Here is a 15,974-nt window from a genome sequence, read left to right on the forward strand (position 1 = left end):
TTTTTTTTTTTGGGGCACCTCCACCTCGCGACACATCCTGCGCGGTCCGGGGGCAGCGCTCAGCCCCTTCCTGCCCGCCGAGGAGGAGGAGGAGGAGGAGGAAGAAGAAGAAGAAGCCGCCACCGCTGAGGGGCAGCGAAGGTGAAAGAGCTCGAGCCCCTTTTTTCCCCTGCATGGAGGTGGCCCCATGGCTTTTCTCCGGCGGCTTTTTGGCTTTTCAGAGAAGAAGAAGCCACCCAGGCAGTACCAGCACCTCCGGCGGGACGTGGACCCCGAGGAGGCCTGGCTGGTGCTGGGAGAACTGGGCGATGGCGCCTTTGGCAAGGTCTTTAAGGTAGGAAAACCCCTTCCCCAACCCCAAAAACCCCTCCGGCACCCTTGGGGGGCTTTACAAATGCTTTATTTTATCTGTGTTGCCTTGCATCGTGTGCAGCTTCCGGCGTGCGAGATGCTAAAAAGCCACCAAACGGCCCCAAATTTCTCACCGGGGATGGTGGGGTCCTGCCCCCGGGGATGGCTCAGCCCCGTCCCCGACCGTGGCACCGGGAGAGACACGGGGTCCCGGCGCTGGCCCCTTCACCGGGGGGTGTTTGCCCCCTTGGGTGGCGCGAGGGGGTTGAGAGGGGGGATGTTTTTCTCTGAAAACCACGGTGCTGGGCCCGAGCGCGACAGGAAACCCCAATTTGCTGCTCGGCAGCAGCCACCTTCCGGCACCTGGTGGCACTCGGCAGCGATGGGGCTGGCCCCAGCTGGGCTTGTGGTGGCCAAACTCATCCCCTCTCTTCTTTCCGCTGTTTTCGGGGCGACTGAATCCCTCAGCACCACTCGAGGGTTGGGGTTTCACCACCGAAAGGTCCCTGGGAAGGGGTTGCTGAGCCCCCCGTGATGACCTTCGCTGTAGCTGTGAGGATTTGGGATCCAGGGGGATGCTCCAGGACCTGTACAAAAGGTTTGGGATACAGTGAGATCCTCTGGGAGCCACCAAGAGGGTTTGGGATACAGTGGGATGCTCCAGGACCCACCAAGAGGATTTGGGATCCAGGGGGATGCTTTGAAACCCAAGCACAAGGTGGCATGGCCACACCAGAGGCAGAAGGTCCTGGGATACAGTGGGATGCTCCAGGACCTGTATTAAAGGTTTGGGATACAGGGGGATGCTCTGGGACCCACCAAGAGGGTTTGGGATGCTCCAGGACCCACCAAGAGGGTTTGGGATCCAGCAGGATGCTCTGGAACCCAAGCACAAGGTGGCATGGCCAAACCAGGAGCAGAAGGTTCTGGGATACACTGGGATGCTCCAGGACCTGTACAAAGCTTTTGGGATACAGTGGGATGCTCTGGGACCCGCCAAGAGGGTTTGGGATACAGTGGGATGCTCTGGGACCCAGGCACAGGGTTTTGGGATCCAGGGGGATGCTCTGGTACACAGGCACAAGGTGGCACGGCCACACCAGGAGCAGAAGGTTCTGGGATACAGTGGGATGCTCCAGGACCTTTACAAAAGGTTTGGGATACAGGGGGGTGCTCTGGGACCCACCAAGAGGGTTTGAGATCCAGGGAGATGCTCCAGGACCTATACACAGGTTTCACAATACAGCGGGATGCTCTGGGACCCACACACAGAGTGGTATGGGCACACTGGGGGCAGAAGGTTTTGGGATACAGTGGGATGCTCCAGGACCCACCAAGAGGATTTGGGATCCAGGGGGATGCTTTGAAACCCAAGCACAAGGTGGCATGGCCACACCAGGAGCAGAAAGTCCTGGGATGCTCCAGGGCCTTTACAAAAGGTTTGGGATACAGTGGGATGCTCCAGGACCCACAGAGGCTTTTGGGATACAGTGGGATGCTCTGGGACCCACCAAGAGGGTTTGGGATACAACAGGATGCTCCAGGACCCACCAAGAGGATTTGGGATCCAGGGGGATGCTCTGGAAGCCAAGCAGAAGGTGGCATGGCCAAACCAGGAGCAGAAGGTTCTGGGATACAGTGGGATGCTCCGGGACTTGTATGAAAGGTTTGGGACACAGTGAGATGCTCTGGGAGCCACCAAGAGGGCTTGGGATCCAGGGGGATGCTCTGGGACCCACACACAGAGTGGTACAGACCCACTGGGGATAGAAGGTTTTTGGGGTACAGCAGGATGCTCTGGGACCCTCCAAGAGGGTTTAGGATACAGGGGGATGCTCTGGAAGCCCAGCAGAAGGTGGCATGGTGACACCAGGAGCAGAAGGTTTGGTGATACAGAGGGATGCTCCAGAAGCCACCAAGAGGGTTTGGGATACAGTGGCACACTCCAGGACCTGTACAAAGGTTTTGGGATACAGTGGGATGCTCTGGAACCCAAGCAGAAGGTGGCATGGTGACACCAGGAGCAGAAGGTTCTGGGATACAGTGGGATGCTCCAGGACCTGTACAAAAGGTTTTGGATACAGTGAGATGCTCTGGGACCCACCAAGAGGGTTTGGGATCTAGGGGGATGCTCTGGAACCCAAGCACAGGGTGGCACGGTCACACCAGGGCCACCTGCACGTCAGCCCCATGCACAGGGTGGCCAAGAATCCCTTTCCTTCCTGTCTCTGGGGACAGTGAGGTCCTCATGTCCATCCCCGGCATTTGGCTTGGTGGCACCAAGCACCTGGGGAGGGATGTGATGGGTCCAAGCTTCCCCCTCGCCAAAAATTGTGGGGCTGCTCCTTGTGTCCCCCACAAGTCCCCCGTGAAATCTACCCTTTCCCTCCCCAATCCCAGGCACAGAACAAGGTGACGGGGGCGTTGGCGGCCGCCAAGGTGATCGAGACCCCGAGCGAGGAGGAGCTGGAGGACTACGTGGTGGAGATCGAGATCTTGGCTTGCTGCGACCACCCCAACATCACCAAGCTGCTGGACGCGCTCTACTGGAACGGGCGGCTCTGGGTGAGCTGAGGAGGGTTGGTCACCACCTCACCTTGGGGTGCCACCACCTGCTTGAGGGGGACACACACACACTCTGGAGGGGACACGCTTTCAGACCTGGGTTGGAAACCTCTCCCTGCAGATCCTGGTGGAGTTTTGTCCCGGAGGGGCCGTGGATGCAGCGATTTTGGGTAAATAAACGTGTTTTTTTCCATCGGAGGGTTTGGGATGGGATTGTCAAATTTCACATCCCGGGTTTGTGCGGTGTCTGCAGGAGGGAGGATGGGTTGGGGTGCATCTTCCTCTGGGTACCACCACCTCCCTCCCCGGTTTGGTGTGTGTGGGGGGGTGCTGGGCAGGAGGCATCGTTAGCGGCGGGGTTCGTTTGCGCTAATGGCAGAGCTGGAGAAAGGGCTGACGGAGGAGCAGATCCGGGCGGCCTGCAAGCAGCTGCTCCTGGCGCTGCAGTACCTGCACGGCTGCAAGATCATCCACAGGGATGTGAAGGCTGGAAACGTCCTCCTCACCCTCGACGGGGACGTCAAGCTGGGTGAGTCCTGGGGGAATCGGGGTCCCCTGGGGCAGAGGTGGGGCTGGAGGGGGGGCTTCGCCCCCAAGGATCCTCTCCAACTGCTGGTTTCTGCTCTGCAGCTGATTTTGGTGTCTCGGCCAAAAACTCCAGCACCGTCCAGCGCCGAGTGTCCTTCATCGGCACCCCGTACTGGTAGGTGTGGGGCAGGAATTCCCTGGGGATGGTGGGATTCAAGAGCGCAGGCAGGTGGGATGGTGGACCCCACGTGTGCTGCTTCTCCTGCGGGTCCTCACAACAGGCTCCTCGACACCAGGAGCACCTCAAGAAACCAGATCTTTCCTCTTCTGGCCAACATTGTCTCCAGGGTTGGCTTCTCAGTAGCACGGGGAGGACACGTTGGGGTGTTGGTGGGTGGAAGCCTTCCTGGGGTAGAAGGCTGGAAGAGTTGAGGTTGCATCTCACATCTTCTGCCTGTAGGGTTGTCTCCAGAGGGTTTGGTTGCAGGGGGAGATCCCAGCCCGGGACAGACTGGACCTCTTCCCCTCTGTCCCATTGCTCAGGATCGTTGGAAGAGTTGAGGTTGCATCTCACATCTTCTGCCTGTAGGGTTGTCTCCAGAGGGTTTGGTTTCAGGGGGAGATCCCAGCCTGGGACAGACTGGACCTCTTCCCCTCTGTCCCATTGCTCAGGATGGCCCCGGAGGTGGTGCAGTGTGAGACGTCCAAGGAGAACCCCTACAGCTACAAGGCTGACATCTGGTCACTGGGCATCACGCTGATTGAGATGGCTGAGATGGAGCCCCCCTACCATGAGCTGAACCCCCTCCGGGTGCTGCTGAAGATCGCCAAGTCCCAGCCGCCCACCTTGCGTCACCCCAAGAAGTGGTGAGTCCCCGTATGGAGAAGTCACTCCAGCATTGGGTGACGGTGGGAGAAGTTGTCCCATAGGGCAGCTCTTGCTCTAAAGCCACGTCTGGGCAACTGGTGTGGGCTCTTGGACCACAAGTGATGCTAGTCATGATTCCTCCAAGCCCAGCTCCAGAGGTGGTACCATGCCACCCATCACACCAGCTTTGCCTGCAGAAGGTGACACCACTGGGGTGGGGACCTCCTGCCTGGGTGCCCCTAGCATCACCCCAAGGTCTGTGGGGTCTGCAGTGGGGGTGACAGGGAGCTTCTGGCCCCGTGTTCACAGGGACCATCCCACAGGTCTGAAGATTTCAAGGACTTCCTGAGGAAATCCTTGGAGAAGAGCCCTGAGGCGCGGTGGTCGGCCAGCCAGCTCCTGCAGGTTGGTAGCACCCATCGGCACTTCCCCGGGGTGGTGGGACCCATCTCCAGTGCTGACCCCACTCACGTCCCTCACTCCCACCCAGCACCCCTTTGTGGCGGGCATCTCCGACAAGCGGCCGCTCCGGGAGCTGGTGGCCGAAGCCCGAGCTGATGTGCTGGAGGAAGAGGATGAGGAGGAAGGTCCGGTCCCCTCGGTGCGTGAGTAGTGGCCGGCTGGAGTGCAGGATCCCTCCAACCCTTTCCATGAGCTTGTTGAGCCTCACCTCTGCCCTTGTTGTCCACCCCACAGCCTGGGCAGGAGAGTGGAGAGTCCTCCTGCCCCCCAACCCCGGGGGTTCCCCTGGAGCATCAGCCCCTGGATGAAGCGGAGAGAGACAACAAGGAACCAGGCATCCCATCCGATGTCCAGGTGGTGGCAGAGCCCAGGACCAAGAGAGCATCTGACTTCTTGAAGCACATGAGGAGGAGGTCCTCGCCTGAGTTCGTGGGCTCCGTGAGGCTCACCGCGAAGAGGTCCTCTGAGTTTCTGAAGCTGATGCAGCGCAGGTCGTTTTTTGGAGGGATGAAGTCCCAAGAAACAGCTACGGAACAGCATGGGGCAGAGCCAAGTGGGTTGGAGACTACGGTGCTGGATGCTCCTCAAGGGACACCAGTCCCAGCAGAGGCAGGAGGAGAAGTTCAAGGGTGTCAAGAGGAGGAGACCAGCCCTCTGGGGACCCCCTGCCACGTGGCTGAGCTCCCCTCAGGACCACAGCGGGCAGGAGACCTTGCTGAACTGCAAGAGCTGAAGGTAGACCAGGTTGGACCCAAGGCAGAGCCCCAGGAGGAAAGTCAATGGGCTAACGCATCATCGGTGGCCAAAACGTCGATGGAGGGACAGCTTGCAGCCCAACTGAGCCCCATTTTGACCCCCAAAAGTGACACAAAAGAGGAGTCAAGCAGAGACCCTACTTGTAACTCACTGGCCCTGCCTGCGCCCACGGACGGGGACTGGCGCAGAGTCTTGGCCATGGGGCAGCTGGTGGCAGCCCTGGACCTGTGGACCATGGGGACCAAATCCCAAAGCTTCAAGCCACTGGCAGAACATCAGCATCGGGTTACTCGGTCGTTGCTAGACATGAAGGTTGAGGTTGGCTCCATTGGGGCTGAAGATGGCTTTAGGAAGGATGGTGATGGGGCAAGGAGGGGATCCATGAAACCTGAGGGTGCTGGAGAGCCCGGGGAGACTGAGCAGGCTGAGGCTGAGGGTGGCTCCACCAGGGATGAAGATGTTCTTGGGAAGGATGGTGATGGAGCAGGGAGGGGACCCATGGGTGCTGGAGAGCCTGGGGAGACTGAGCAGGTTGAGGTTGGCTCCACCAGGGATGAAGATAATCTTGGGAAGGAAGGTGATGGAGCAGGGAGGGGACCCATGGGTGCTGGAGAGCCTCGGGAGACTGAGCCGGTGGAGGAGAGGGTGCCACGGGGTGAAGAATCACTGATGCCCAGTGTGACAGAGGAGACAGTGGTGGGATCAGATGTTCTCAAGGGGTGGCAGGAGCCCTCAGCTGGTCCAGGAGAGGCTGGAGAAAGGAACAATGGGGAGAGAAACTCGGCCATGTGTGAGCCCAGTGCTGACCCCCTGGACCTGGCTGGGCAGGAGGTGGGGAGGAGCGAGGAGGAAGCCACAGGTAACGCTGAAACTGGGGTGGAAACTTCTCCTGAGGAAGCCCTGGTGCCAGCAGAAGTAAAATTGGAAGAGGATATTGTTAAAGGTTGTTTGATTGGAGACCATAACCCAACGGGAGATGCAACCAGCCTGGGGAAAGCGATGCTGACAGGAGAGGAACCCAAGGCATCCTCTGCAGCGTGTGCAGGAGAGGGACCTGCAAGTGAGGAGGCTCAAAATTCAGCAGAGGATTCATCCCCCATGGAGATCCCGGAGCCTGTTGAAGAAGAAACAGAAGAGAAAGTAGAAAACAGCCACGGAAACAACCAGCCAGAAGCTGCTCATGGGAATGTCCAGAAGGGACAAGATGGAAATGATGGAGAGCTTGGAGAAGACGGGGTGCAGGTTGCTCCAGCTCCTGAAGAGCCATCAAAGGATGGACCTGGACAGGAGATGGGTGGCTTGGAGGGTCATGGAGCAGTGCCTGAGCTCCAGGAAGCCCTTGGTGGCCATCCAAAGGCCACAAAGACTATGAGCTTTGACGCTGCCCTTGTGCACACCTCTTCCCAGGCGCGGGCAGCATGGGAAGGTGGGAACACACCAGATCCATCCATCACATCAAAGCAAGGAGAAGAACCATACCCTGTGGAAAACCCTGAAGATGTACAAGAAGGTCCAAGTGTCCTCCCTGCAGCAGCACAGTCTTTCCCCTCTGCTGAAGAAGCCCAGCAGGTGAGGAGCTTGCAGGTAACATGGCCACGTGAAGCTGTCATCCCTTTCATGGGCTTCCGTGTTGGGTTAACGTAGTTTTGGGCCATCTGAGCTCAAAGTGTTGCTCCTGATCACAGGAACCCACCTCACTCCAAAAGACGGTCAAGAAAACCCGGAGGTTTGTTGTGGATGGGGAGGAGGTGAGCGTGACGACCGCCAGGACCGTCGGCAAGGCTGGGGCGAGGGATGAGATGGTGCGCTCGGCTCGGTGAGTGATGCTGCTAGCTGGGGGGCCACCAGGCATCCCCCACCCGTTTCTGGACAAGGAGGACCAGGGGCAAAGAGGGGAGGGTGAAGGAGAGAGGATGGGTCTGTTTGGGCTCTGCAAAGACAAAAGTGCTTGACCTCCAGGCTTGGAAAACCCATCTGCCTCCCTGGCTGGGGTTAACTCCAGCAGGAGACCACGAGCAAGCCCTTCCCTGCATCCTCAGGGCTGTGTTGGAGGGACATAGGAGGAACCAAAACATTGTCCAGCCCCATTTCTGGTGCGTCCAGGAGGCAGCTTAAGGAAAGGAGAGGGGAAAGTCTTCTCCTATAAGCTCTCGTGTCACCCAAGGAGAGCAGGAAAGGATAAAAGGGGAGATGAAGGGGCAGCAACATCAGCTGAGCTTGGAAGCATGGCCACCATGGACCAACAGGCATGGACCAACAGGCATCCCATCTTCCTTCTTGCTGGAGAAAGTCTTCTCTGTGATGTTGCACCAGCGCAGAGCTGCTCCCTACCTTTAGCCACCTACAAGTCAGCCATCCTGGGAGAGAGGTGCCTCCAGGGCCTCCCTCTCACCCTGATCCCCCAAAACCTTTAGGCGGCAGGAGCTCCGCGAGCTGCGGGTGCTGCAGAAGGAAGAGCAGCGAGCCCAGAGCCAGCTGGAGCAGAAGTTTCACCAGCAGCGGGAGCAGATGTTTCGTCACATCGAGCAGGAGATGATGGTAACCGGAGCATCATCCCTTGATGCCAGGATGTGGTCAGAGAAGGAGACGTGCAAAAGGGTGGTGGGGTCCCACTGTGGGAGATGCCAGGGATCTACGGGGGCTTTGGTGGCCACTTCTGGTCCCTGCAGCTCCATTACCTACCTATGGCCCCCTACCATAAAAAAGACATCGAGGTGCTGGAGCGGGTCCAGAGAAGGGCAACAAAGATGGTGAGGGGTCTGGAGAATAAGTCTGATGAGGAGAGGCTGAGGGAGCTGGGGTTATTCAGCCTGGAGAAGAGGAGGCTGAGGGGAGACCTTCTTGCTCTCTCCAACTCCCTGAAAGGAGGGTGTAGAGAGATGGGGGTCGGTCTCTTCTCTCAAGTCACAGGCGACAGGACGAGAGGAAATGGCCTCAAGTTACACCAGGGGAGGTTCAGGCTGGATATTAGGAAAAATTTTTTCACTGAAAGGGTTCTCAGCCCTTGGAATGGGCTGCCCAGGGAGGGGGTTGAGGCCCCATCCTTGGAGGTGTTCAAAAGCCGGGTTGATGTAGTGCTGGGAGGTCTGGTTTAGTGATGATGCTCCTTGTTTGTTGTGTGGGTGTCTATTTTTGTCAGTGAGGTTGACGGTTGGACAAGATGATCTTTAAGGTCCCTTCCAACCTAGAAAATTCTGTGATTCTGTGATTAACCATGTCTGCACGGCAGAGCAAGAAGGAGTTTTACGACCGGGAGGTGGAGAGCTCGGAGCGGCGCTACCAGCAGCTGAAGGACCGTCAGGAGCTCGAGTACACAGCCAGGCTGCAAGAGGAGGCCAAACGCCTCAAGTCCCTCCAGGAGAAGGACTGTGAGAAGAGGATGCAAGAGCTGAAGGGTGATAAGAAAGAGGTGAGTGGCCGGGACAGTGGTGGCTCCCCTAGCCGTGCCACCAGGAGCCTGGGGACATCATCCCTGAGTGCTGGGACCAAGCTCCTCCATTTGCTGCCCGCAGGAGCAGCGGTTCCTGCAGCAGCAGCAAGAGGAACTCAACGCAGCCCTGCAGAGGGTTGTCCAGGACCACAAGAAGAAGATGACATCCATCGACTGGGAGTGCATCAACAAGATCCATAGCCTCAGGAGAGGTGCACCGGGCTGGGAGGAGGAGGAGGAGGATGGGAGGGTTCTTGGGGAGAGGAGCAGGGGGTCTGGCTGGGGGTTTTTGGAGGTGCTCATGGTGCTGTGGTCTTGCCCGGCAGCCCGTGAGTTGGTGGTGTGGAGCATGGAGCAAGGGCACCTGCAGGAGAAGTACCAGCTCTTCAGGCAGCAGGTGAAGGAGCAGCACGCACTGCAGAGGCAACAGCTCCACAAGCGCCACGAGAAGGTGAGGTGGGAACCACTGGCCACGGTCCCCCATCCCTGGAGGGTCCCCACCCTTCTCCTGGCTCATCTCCTGCCCCTTTCCCAGGAGAGGGAGAGGATGAACCGCTTCCACCAGCTCTTGCTGGAGGATCTGAAGAGCCAGCAGGCGCAGGAGAGGGCTCAGCTGCTGAAAAGCCAGCGCTGCGACGCCAAAACCCGCCTGGCCCTCTTCAAGGACAACCTGAAGACCCAGGAGACCAACGGGGCCAAGCAAAGGGAGAGGGCCAAGCAGGTACGAGGACATGTCCGGGGCCAATGAGGTTGCCCAGGACAAAACATGGACAAAGTCCTCACGAAGCTGTTCCCTGTGGCAGTTTGCGCAGCAGGAGGAGAGGCGGCAGCGCGCGGAGGCGCAGCAGCAGCAGGAGCAGCAGTTGCAGCAGCTGCAGCAGTTGCAGCAGCAGCAGGCGGAGAGCCTGGCAGAGCTGGAGCAGATGCAGGTACAGGGGACCACTGCAAAACTGGAAAGCTGCCCAGAAGAAAAGGACCTGGGGGTGTTGGTAGACAGCAGGCTTAACGTGAGCCAGCAGTGTGCCCAGGTGGCCAAGAGGACCAATGGCATCCTGGCCTGTATCAGGAATAGCGTGGCCAGCAGGAGTAGGGAAGTCATCGTGCCTCTGGACTGGGCACTGGTGAGGCCTCACCTCGAGGGCTGTGTTCAGTTTTGGGCCCCTCACTACAGGAAAGACATTGAAGGGCTGGAGTGTGTCCAGAGGAGAGCCACCAAGCTGGGGAGGGGTCTGGAGAACAAGTCCTATGAGGAGAGGCTGAGGGAACTGGGCATGTTTAGTTTGGAGAAGAGGAGGCTGAGGGGAGACCTCATTGCCCTCTACAACTACCTGAAAGGAGGGTGTAGAGAGGCAGGTGTTGGCCTCTTCTCCCAAAGGACGAACGACAAGACCAGAGGAAATGGTCTGAAGTTGGGGCAGGGGAGATTCAGATTAGATATTAGAAAGAATTACTTTCCTGAGAGAGTGGTCAGGCACTGGACCAGCCTGCCCAGGGAGGTGGTGGAGTCACCATCCCTGGAGGGATTTAAGAAACGTATAGACATGGCTCTTCAGGGCATGCTCTAGTGCCCAAGGTTATTGGTTTATGGTGAGATGTTGAGTGTGGGGTTTAGCTGGTGGGTGCAGTGGTTTTGGTGGGCGTTTGGTGTGGTGTGTTCTGCATTTGTTTGTTGGTTTTTTGTTTTTTTTTTGTGGTTGGACTCGATGATCTCAGAGGTCCCTTCCAACCACTAAGATTCTGTGATTCTGTGAAAACTGTCCACCCCCGGGGTGGGGGGGTCTTCCCACCCCCCTGTTACCTCTCCTCCAGCACCTTCCTTCCCCTTTCCACCTCCCCTCTCCCAGAAGGAGAAGATGAACCTCTTGGCAGAGCAGGAGAGGAGGCAGCTGGGGCGGCTGGATGAGGAGCACGCCATGGAGCTCAGCGAGTGGAAGCAACGGCTGGTTGCCCGCAAGGAGGTGAGTTGTCCTGTGGTCCAAGCCATCTTCTCCCCATCCTGGCTCATGGTGGGCTGCTCTCCTCGCCCCAAGACCCTACGGCGCAGGGCCACAAGGGCCATGGTGGTGTTTCTTCTGTCCTCCAGATGCTGGAGGAGGAACTGGGGAACTCGCTGCCGGTGCAGCGGCGAGGAGGGCTGCAGGGAGCCCACAGCAGCAACAGGATCACCCGCTTCTTCCATCTCCCCTCCTGAAGCTCCACTGGGGAGTACTGGGGAGCGAGAGGTGGGAAGCTGCCTGGGGACAGGTCCCCATGGTTCTTCTGGGAGATGGGACCAAAGGATCTCAAAGGTGACACTAGGGGCAGCTGCCCCGGGGACGCTGAGCAGCCGGGCAGGACGTGGTATGGATTCTGGGGGGCAACCATGGGGTGTGTTCAAGCCCACCCTCCCTGGCCACGCTGGAGGGACTGAGGTGACACAGGCGCTGCCACCCCCCAGTCACCCCAGAAGCCCCTCGGGGAAGTCACCCCACTGGTCTCCAAGTTGTGGGTACAGAGGGGTTGGTGGCACTTCCCGTGGGGATGTCCCCTCAGCTGAATTGTACCTCAAGGAAATACAGCCTTTTTTGAAGAAAGTCCCTGTTTGTGGCTATTTTACTTAAAACCCCTCATTTTGCACCCTATTGGCATGGCCTGTGCCCCCCAGGCTGCACTCTCAGGGAGGAGGGGGGGTCCCATGTCCAGCCTCTGGGCCAGAGATGGCCTTGGGGACAGAGGTGGCAGCACAGGGTGAGCACTGGAGCCAAGTCCAGGCTCCACCACCCTTCATGGAGCAGCACCCACCTCGTCAGGGCCCTGAGGGCACTAATGAGCCCTAATGACCTTGACCCGCCTCTCGAGGGGCCTTGACCCACACCCATGGCCCAGAAGCTCCACTGAAGCTCAGCTCAAGGACTTCAGTCCCTGCCTGAGCTGCGCTGGGAGCACTGGTCTCCCTGCCTCATTGCCTTGGGCCCAATCCTGACCCACAGACAGACTTCTTGCCTTCACCTTGGACCTGCCCCAGCACCGTGAACTTGCCTGGTGGCCTCAACTCTTGGTTGAACCTGGCCAACATCTCCGGGTTGGTCCTGCTCATGTCGTTCAGGTACTGGAGCACTGGTGATGCTCTGGCCGTGCGATGGCTCCTGGTTCAACCTTTCTTTGGGGAGCAGCCCTGCTCCTGTTGCTCCCCAACACTTGGGTGTGATTTTAATCTCTCTCCTCTTTCGGAGAGTCCTTCTTCCCCATCTACAAAGTCTGTAGCAATTTATTATCTTTAAGCTCAGTATAAAAACTAAATCATTTCGGGGGACGAACAGGGCAACAGGAGGAACTGGTGATGTGAGTAACAGTCAGTCCACACACTGGGAATTAGGGACAGCCAGCAGGTGACACACAGAGGAGCCTTTCTGGTGGGGTCACAGTGAGGCAGAGGAACTCCACGGCCCAGGAAAGAGCTGATGGATCAAAGGCAAGAGCTGGGCAGGTTGAGTTGCAGCCGTCCATCTGTACAGGTCCTGTGGTTAGGTAGGACATCCTTGATTTAAAAGTCTTCTGGAGGAGCAGAGACCAGTGGGATTTCCCAGCGACGGTGCTGGGAGGAGAAAAATCTGCTGCTGGTAAGTCCAGAGGGAGCACTGGTCAGCTGGGGAGCTGAGCTCCATCCTGGGGCTCTGCTCCACGCAGGGCTCAGTTGCCTTGTTTCACCAGGACATCAGACAGATCCTCTGTGCCCTCCAGCTTCAGATTCTGGGAATAATAATAAAAAAAAGCAAGGTTTGACAAAGCCAGGCTCTTCCCCTCTGAGTCTGAAGGCCTGGCATAAAAAAACCCCCATGTGATGAAGGTTCAGAACAACCCCAGCCCCTTCTGTCCCCACCAGCACAGACAAGACCAAAGCTTTGGAGTCTGAAACACAACACTTAGAACAACCCTGAGCAACAAAGTGCCCACCCCTCTGCTGCCAGACCCAAGGACAAGGAGGGACACACAGCAGCACGGCTGGAAATGCTGCAAGTGCTGAACCACGGGCTGCCTTTCCCAGCACAGGAGGCTGGTTTGTGTTCACTATTGGTGTGAAACTGGGACTGAAATTGTGAAAAGTCCTGATGTAGGAAGAAAATGACCCTGGTCGCAGCGCTTTTCACTGCAGAGTTCAGCTCCTGCTCCCACCAGGGCTCCTGTCTGCACTCTGTGCTTACCTTCTCGTTCGCCAAGTGCAGGAGGCAGGCGAAGGCTAAGGGGACAGAGAGGTTCTTAGCCATGACAGAAGGCAGCCTGCAAAAGAGAAGGGAAAAGTCAGGATGGAGCTGAAACCCCAGGGATGGAGCATGTCTGCAAGGACCAGGTCACCAAAGATGAGCTCCTCCCCAGGGATCTGGTTTTCTCTCCCTTTACCCTCCCTCTAGCAAGGAATTTGCCAAGCTGGATGCAGCCCACAGCCACCCCAGGCAAACCCAGAGGGCAAGAGAAGAGATTTTTCCCCACTGGGGTCCAGTTAAACTGGTTGTAATGGGCACAGAGGGGTCAGCGTTTGCCCAAGCTCAGCTGAAGTCTGTCCCCCAGCTTCAGTCCCACCTTTTTTAGGGCCTCTCTACCTGTGAAGCAGTTCCTTTGTGATGCTGCTGAAGACCTTCTCTCCTGCTACCACGGATATGTCCTCCTCTTTCTCTGCATCTTCCTATTTAGCAAAAAGACAGATGTTGCTGAGACCTTGTTGCTTTGCCTTGTGTTCAGGGAAAAACCACTGCAAGTTTCACTCAGTCCTTACCAACCATCCCAAGGGAACAAGATTATGAGAGAGGAATTGCTGCTAAACCTGCTCAAGATTGTCTCTGTGGGAGTTAAGCATGGTTACCTGCAGGGCATGCTTTTATTCTGGGGCCTGTACAGGTATCTGGCTCCCCCTGCACTCACCTCTGCTGCCTTTTCTTTCTTCTGTTCATCAGTCAAGAGGTCCCACATGTTTTTCTTCAGCCTCCTCATGTCCATTTTCTTGGCTGTCTTTGCATACTGAATTGCTATCTTATTGACCTGAGGAAAAGTTGTCTGGGGTTAGCTGAGAGCAGAAGCAGGAGCTCTATCCTCAGTCAGGACCGTGGGGACAATCAAAACATGGGTCTCCTTGGGAACAACAGGGAATGCTATCTTACTACTAAACCTTTCATTTTTAATTCCTTCCTCTTACACATCTGGGAATAAAGTCTCCAGTAGCAAACTGAGGAGGTCCTGCGCTAGAGAAACCACTGACTCAGGACTCATAACCACCTGAGGTGTTGAGAGAGAAGCTTTGCTCCAGACCTGGCCACTGAGGAGTTCACAGCTTAGAGACAACACAAGTCCTTACCTTCTGGGGCTCCGCAATGAGGTTCAGTTCTCCGTACGTCGTGATATCGGCGTTGCCGACAAGCCTGTTGAGCTCCGGCCCCTCAGGGTGGGCAGTCAGGTTGAACTCCCCCATCTGGCCCATGAATTGGACGGGTTCATTATCATCATCGCTGTCTGCAGCCTGATCAAGAAGAGATACAGCAGTGAGGCCACCCAGGGACATCTCAGAGGAGCTAGAGATGTCCTGCACTGAGATAACAAGAGCACCTGTGTCTCAGGTACCTGCCCACATTCCCTATGGGACATGTTCTTATTGAGCCTCTCCCCACGGCCCTTGGGCTGAGCTAAGGCTAAAGCCAAGGGAGATGTAGAGTGCAGGATATCAAAAGACTGTTCTACACAGAAAAATAAGAGCTGAGGGCTCTCCTGCCAGTGTGGGACCAGCTGAGACTTGTCACAGACATGCTTTCTGGACTGGCAGAAAGCTGAGGCTTTAGAAGAAATCTACTTCAACGGGGGCTCCAAACAGCTGGGAGCAAACCTCATTTTGCAGAGAGGACTGCAGGGGTGAGGAATGGCATTTACTCCTGCTTTAGGGCACAGGTGTATGGGAAAGGCTGGAATGGAATTTCTGCAGCAAACTGACTGGCAAACACCAAAGTTTAGTTGATGGCAGAGTGAGGAGACAGAGCAAGACTCCTACAGCTTTGTCATAATCTGCAGCGCCAATTCCTTTTCCCTAGTAATTGATTCTGGACACAGATTCTTCCTCAATTATTCCCACCCCGTATCAAATCCAGGCCACAGAAAGTAAATCTCCTTGCTGCAGTTACCTGCAACGCAGGGCAGAAATTGGAGGTGTCGTTGGGGTTGTTGTAATCGTACTCGCCGATCTCGTCTTCGTGATCCAAGGGGCTGTTTGTCTGAGGTGTCCTGCAGAGCTACGGGGACAAGACCAGGGGGCAGGAAAAGAAAAACTCTAAATAATTTCCCAAGCAATGCCTGCCCCTTGTTCCTTCATCACCTCCCCTTTTCCCAGCCTGCTGGCTCTTCCTCCTCCTCACACCCCAGCCCTCTAGCAAGCCCCTAGTCAAGCACAGCTTCTCCGGCATCCACAAGTGGGTCAGTCCAGCAAGAGCCACCCTGGCCCATCTCCAGCCCTGAGGAAGATCCCAAAGGACTCGAAGCATTTTGGTGGGGAGGGTTCTTCTGCGTGGAATGACTGCCAGCAGGCTTGTAGAGAAGACTCTTACCTTCACAGCTGGTTTGAGGAAGAGTTGGAGAATGTTGCTAGGGTCATAGTTGAAGTCTGCGGGAAGCGTGGTGCCCTTCACGTTCTCGTTTTCAAGAATGGATTTGGCAAGAGTTACAGATGCCTGGGGAAGGGAAGAATCACAGAATCACAGAATCTTCTAGGTTGGAAGAGACCTTAAAGATCATCTTGTCCAACCGTCAACCTCACTGACAAAAATAGACACCCACACAACAAACAAGGAGCATCATCACTAAACCAGACCTCCCAGCACTACATCAACCCGTCTTTTGAACACCTCCAGGGATGGGGCCTCAACCACCTCCCTGGGCAGCCCATTCCAATGGCTGAGAACCCTTTCCGTGAAAAATTTTTTCCTAATATCCAGCCTGAACCTCCCCTGGCACAACTTGAGGCCATTTCCTCTCGTCCTGTCGCCTGTGACTTGAGAGAAG

General features: G+C 56.8%; 3 protein-coding genes across 3 annotated transcripts in view; 2 read left to right on the forward strand and 1 right to left on the reverse strand.

Annotated features, from left to right (window-relative positions):
- Nucleotides 1–145, forward strand: part of LOC106889935 (serine/threonine-protein kinase 10-like) — a 17,296-nt gene extending 17,151 nt beyond the window's left edge. The window contains exon 8 of the mRNA XM_014945455.1: nucleotides 57–145. Coding sequence (XP_014800941.1) covers nucleotides 57–145 — 89 coding nt within the window. The remainder of the gene's footprint in view (nucleotides 1–56) is intronic.
- Nucleotides 146–187: 42 nt separating this feature from the next.
- On the forward strand, nucleotides 188–11,489 carry LOC106889942 (serine/threonine-protein kinase 10-like). Its single transcript, XM_014945463.1, has 18 exons — nucleotides 188–334; nucleotides 2,752–2,916; nucleotides 3,038–3,086; nucleotides 3,296–3,445; nucleotides 3,547–3,619; nucleotides 4,117–4,311; nucleotides 4,636–4,717; nucleotides 4,803–4,913; nucleotides 5,009–7,099; nucleotides 7,216–7,346; nucleotides 7,945–8,068; nucleotides 8,760–8,939; nucleotides 9,043–9,172; nucleotides 9,287–9,411; nucleotides 9,496–9,681; nucleotides 9,764–9,889; nucleotides 10,805–10,918; nucleotides 11,044–11,489. The coding sequence occupies exons 1-18, from the start codon at nucleotides 188–190 to the stop codon at nucleotides 11,149–11,151; spliced, it is 4,287 nt and encodes a 1,428-aa protein (XP_014800949.1). The 3' UTR covers nucleotides 11,152–11,489.
- Nucleotides 11,490–12,189: 700 nt separating this feature from the next.
- Nucleotides 12,190–15,974, reverse strand: part of NCAPH (non-SMC condensin I complex subunit H) — a 33,413-nt gene continuing 29,628 nt past the window's right edge. The window contains exons 15-18 of the mRNA XM_014945465.1: nucleotides 13,857–13,973; nucleotides 13,538–13,620; nucleotides 13,142–13,217; nucleotides 12,190–12,689 (exon numbers count right to left, since the gene is read on the reverse strand). Of these exons, the coding sequence (XP_014800951.1) occupies nucleotides 12,630–12,689; nucleotides 13,142–13,217; nucleotides 13,538–13,620; nucleotides 13,857–13,973 (336 nt within the window). The 3' untranslated portion in view covers nucleotides 12,190–12,629. The remainder of the gene's footprint in view (nucleotides 12,690–13,141; nucleotides 13,218–13,537; nucleotides 13,621–13,856; nucleotides 13,974–15,974) is intronic.

Source organism: Calidris pugnax, unplaced genomic scaffold, assembly GCF_001431845.1.
Source record: "Calidris pugnax isolate Ruff unplaced genomic scaffold, ASM143184v1 scaffold120, whole genome shotgun sequence".
NCBI classification, from domain to species: domain Eukaryota; kingdom Metazoa; phylum Chordata; class Aves; order Charadriiformes; family Scolopacidae; genus Calidris; species Calidris pugnax.